The 2386-nt window shown below is 35.7% G+C and overlaps 1 protein-coding gene across 1 annotated transcript; it reads right to left on the minus strand.

Moving 5' to 3' along the window:
- Positions 1-923: 923 nt before the first annotated feature.
- Positions 924-1856, minus strand: LOC142441225 (olfactory receptor 2T33-like). Its single transcript, XM_075543278.1, has one exon. It carries the CDS (start codon positions 1854-1856, stop codon positions 924-926), a length of 933 nt encoding a protein of 310 aa, XP_075399393.1.
- Between the last annotated feature and the right edge of the window lie 530 nt (positions 1857-2386).

Below are 2386 nucleotides of genomic sequence, written 5' to 3' on the forward strand. Positions count from 1 at the left end.
AATCAAGATCTTTCAACATTATATATGCAATCTTACAAACACCATTTATTCATATGATTTAATAATGATTTAATTCTATGTTTGCAGATATGTGCTTTATTTAATACATATGTAAATATGTATTAAAGTATAGAACATTGTATTAACATATATTTTTATACCCTTAACCGCACTTTTGGAGAAGTATTATATGAAGGACTTATAATAGTAAGGAAAAACATATAAAAGAATCAGTAAAATATTTAACTTTTATTACAAAAATATTTACCTCATATCTACGTCTTACATTTTCACATATATCATGAAAACTCAATTATAATTCACAATAGTGTATCTCAAGATCTACTTAACTATGGACATGCTTGCAATAATTATATATATAATGAGCATATCTGTTTGCAACATATTAAAAATATTTTTACTAATTTTTAAAACATGATTTATGTTTGAGGTTCATTGTTCATATTGTTTCATTTTTGATATTTATTTTAACTTCACTATATAAGTTTAGAATATACATGTATGTTTCAAATTATTATGGATCTATTGAATAATATATCTTCATTCCATTTAATTATTTCCACATTATGGAAATATATAGGTTATATGGTCAATTAGTGAACAATGTTTTATATACTGGTTAGTTAACATACTACTAATGCTCATTTATTGAAGCCTTAGTTTCAGAGCAAACATAAGACTAAATTGTTTGACACAAATCAAATGTAGTTAATTAATTATACAAATGTAAAATTAATCATATAAAACAATGCAAGCATATTGCCAAGAAATGGAAAGTATACTGAATTACAAAAGAGAGAACATTAAATGAAATTAATAGTGCAATAAAACAATATTTTGGAACTTTAATCTCAAACCAGCTAGTGTGCCACAATTTTGAAAAAATATTCGCAATGTAGGCATTACATCAAAGGTTTTCTCAGGAACCTCCTCAATGCCCCCTTAACATCTTTGTTTCTCACACTGTATATAAGAGGGTTCAAGAGAGGTGTAAAGATGGTATAAATAGCTGAGACCACCTTATCATGGTCCTCTGACCTGTAAGACTTGGGCCTCATGTAGATGACCATGATGGTCCCAAAAAAGAGTCCCACAACTGCAAGGTGAGAGGAGCAGGTGGTGAAGGCTTTGTTCCGGGCTGCAGCTGACCGCATTCGAAGCACTGCAGCCAGAATGAGGCTGTATGAGGCAAAAATGAGAGACAAAGGGATCAAGAGCATCAGGATGCAGCAGATGTACATGAAAGACTCAAAGACCTTGGTGTCCGCACAGGCAAGTCGGATCAGTGCTGGCGCCTCACAGAAGAAGTGGTTGATTTCCCTTGAGTGGCAGTAAGGGAAACTCAAAGTGGTGGCAGCTTGCATTAGCCCGTCAACTGCTCCCAGAAGCCATAAATCTGTCGTCATGAGCAAGCAGAGCCTCTGGCTCATAAGAATAGGGTAGCGCAGTGGATGACATATAGCCACGTAGCGGTCATAGGACATGGCTGCTAAGAGGAAGCACTCACCACCTCCAAATGTGAGAAACAGGAATATCTGGGTTCCACAGCCGGTGGGAGAGATGAACCTCGTGTCCATCAGGTAGTTTGCTGCCATTTTGGGAACAATAGTGCAGACCAGCATCATGTCCATGAGGGAAAGCTGGCTAAGCAAGAAGTACATGGGTGTGTGGAGTTGAGGGTCCACAAGGATGAGGGTAATCATCAGGGCATTGCCCATCAGTGAGGTGATGAAGATCAAGAACACCATAGCAAAGAGGAACTGGTGCAGCTTTGTGTGGTTAAAAAGCCCCAGAAGAATGAAATATATTCCGCTGGTGTTATTTGCATTTTCCATACCTCTAACGGTGCTTGGAAAACCTAAGAAAGAAGATTGGTTTAAAAGGAAAATTGGATAACTTCTTATGAAAATTTGACTTATGAAATTGCAGACATGGAAGGCAAATCATTACTTTAATCTTTCAGTAACTAACAAGATTTTTACCAGAGTATCTTACTATCCATCTCTGCTTTTACCACACAACTCTTTTGGATTCACATAAAGATAGCATGTAACCTGGATAATGTGCATATGTTTTTTATTGTTAGATGCGATTGAGTTGTTTCCAATTCACAGCGACCTTCTTTGCACAAAATTAAACATTACACTCTCCTGTGTCATCATCATATATGTTGTCATGTTTGAGCTACTTTCTGCAGCAGGAGTGGTCATTGATATCTAGCTTTCCAAATGCTAAAGAACAATGATATCACTTTGAGGAGTAAGGTGTACCTGCCCCAGTCATCGTGTTTGCTGGTGCTTTATATATATATGTAAAATTAAACAGTGACTAAGAAGATCTGAGATGAATTGATGCATTTGAATTA

The sequence above is a fragment of the Tenrec ecaudatus genome, chromosome 2 (assembly GCF_050624435.1).
Source record: "Tenrec ecaudatus isolate mTenEca1 chromosome 2, mTenEca1.hap1, whole genome shotgun sequence".
NCBI classification, from domain to species: domain Eukaryota; kingdom Metazoa; phylum Chordata; class Mammalia; order Afrosoricida; family Tenrecidae; genus Tenrec; species Tenrec ecaudatus.

Bases quoted from the DNA above. Each gene is read 5' to 3' on its own strand.
- LOC142441225 (XM_075543278.1), bottom strand. From the start codon at position 1,856: ATGGAAAATGCAAATAACACCAGCGGAATATATTTCATTCTTCTGGGG.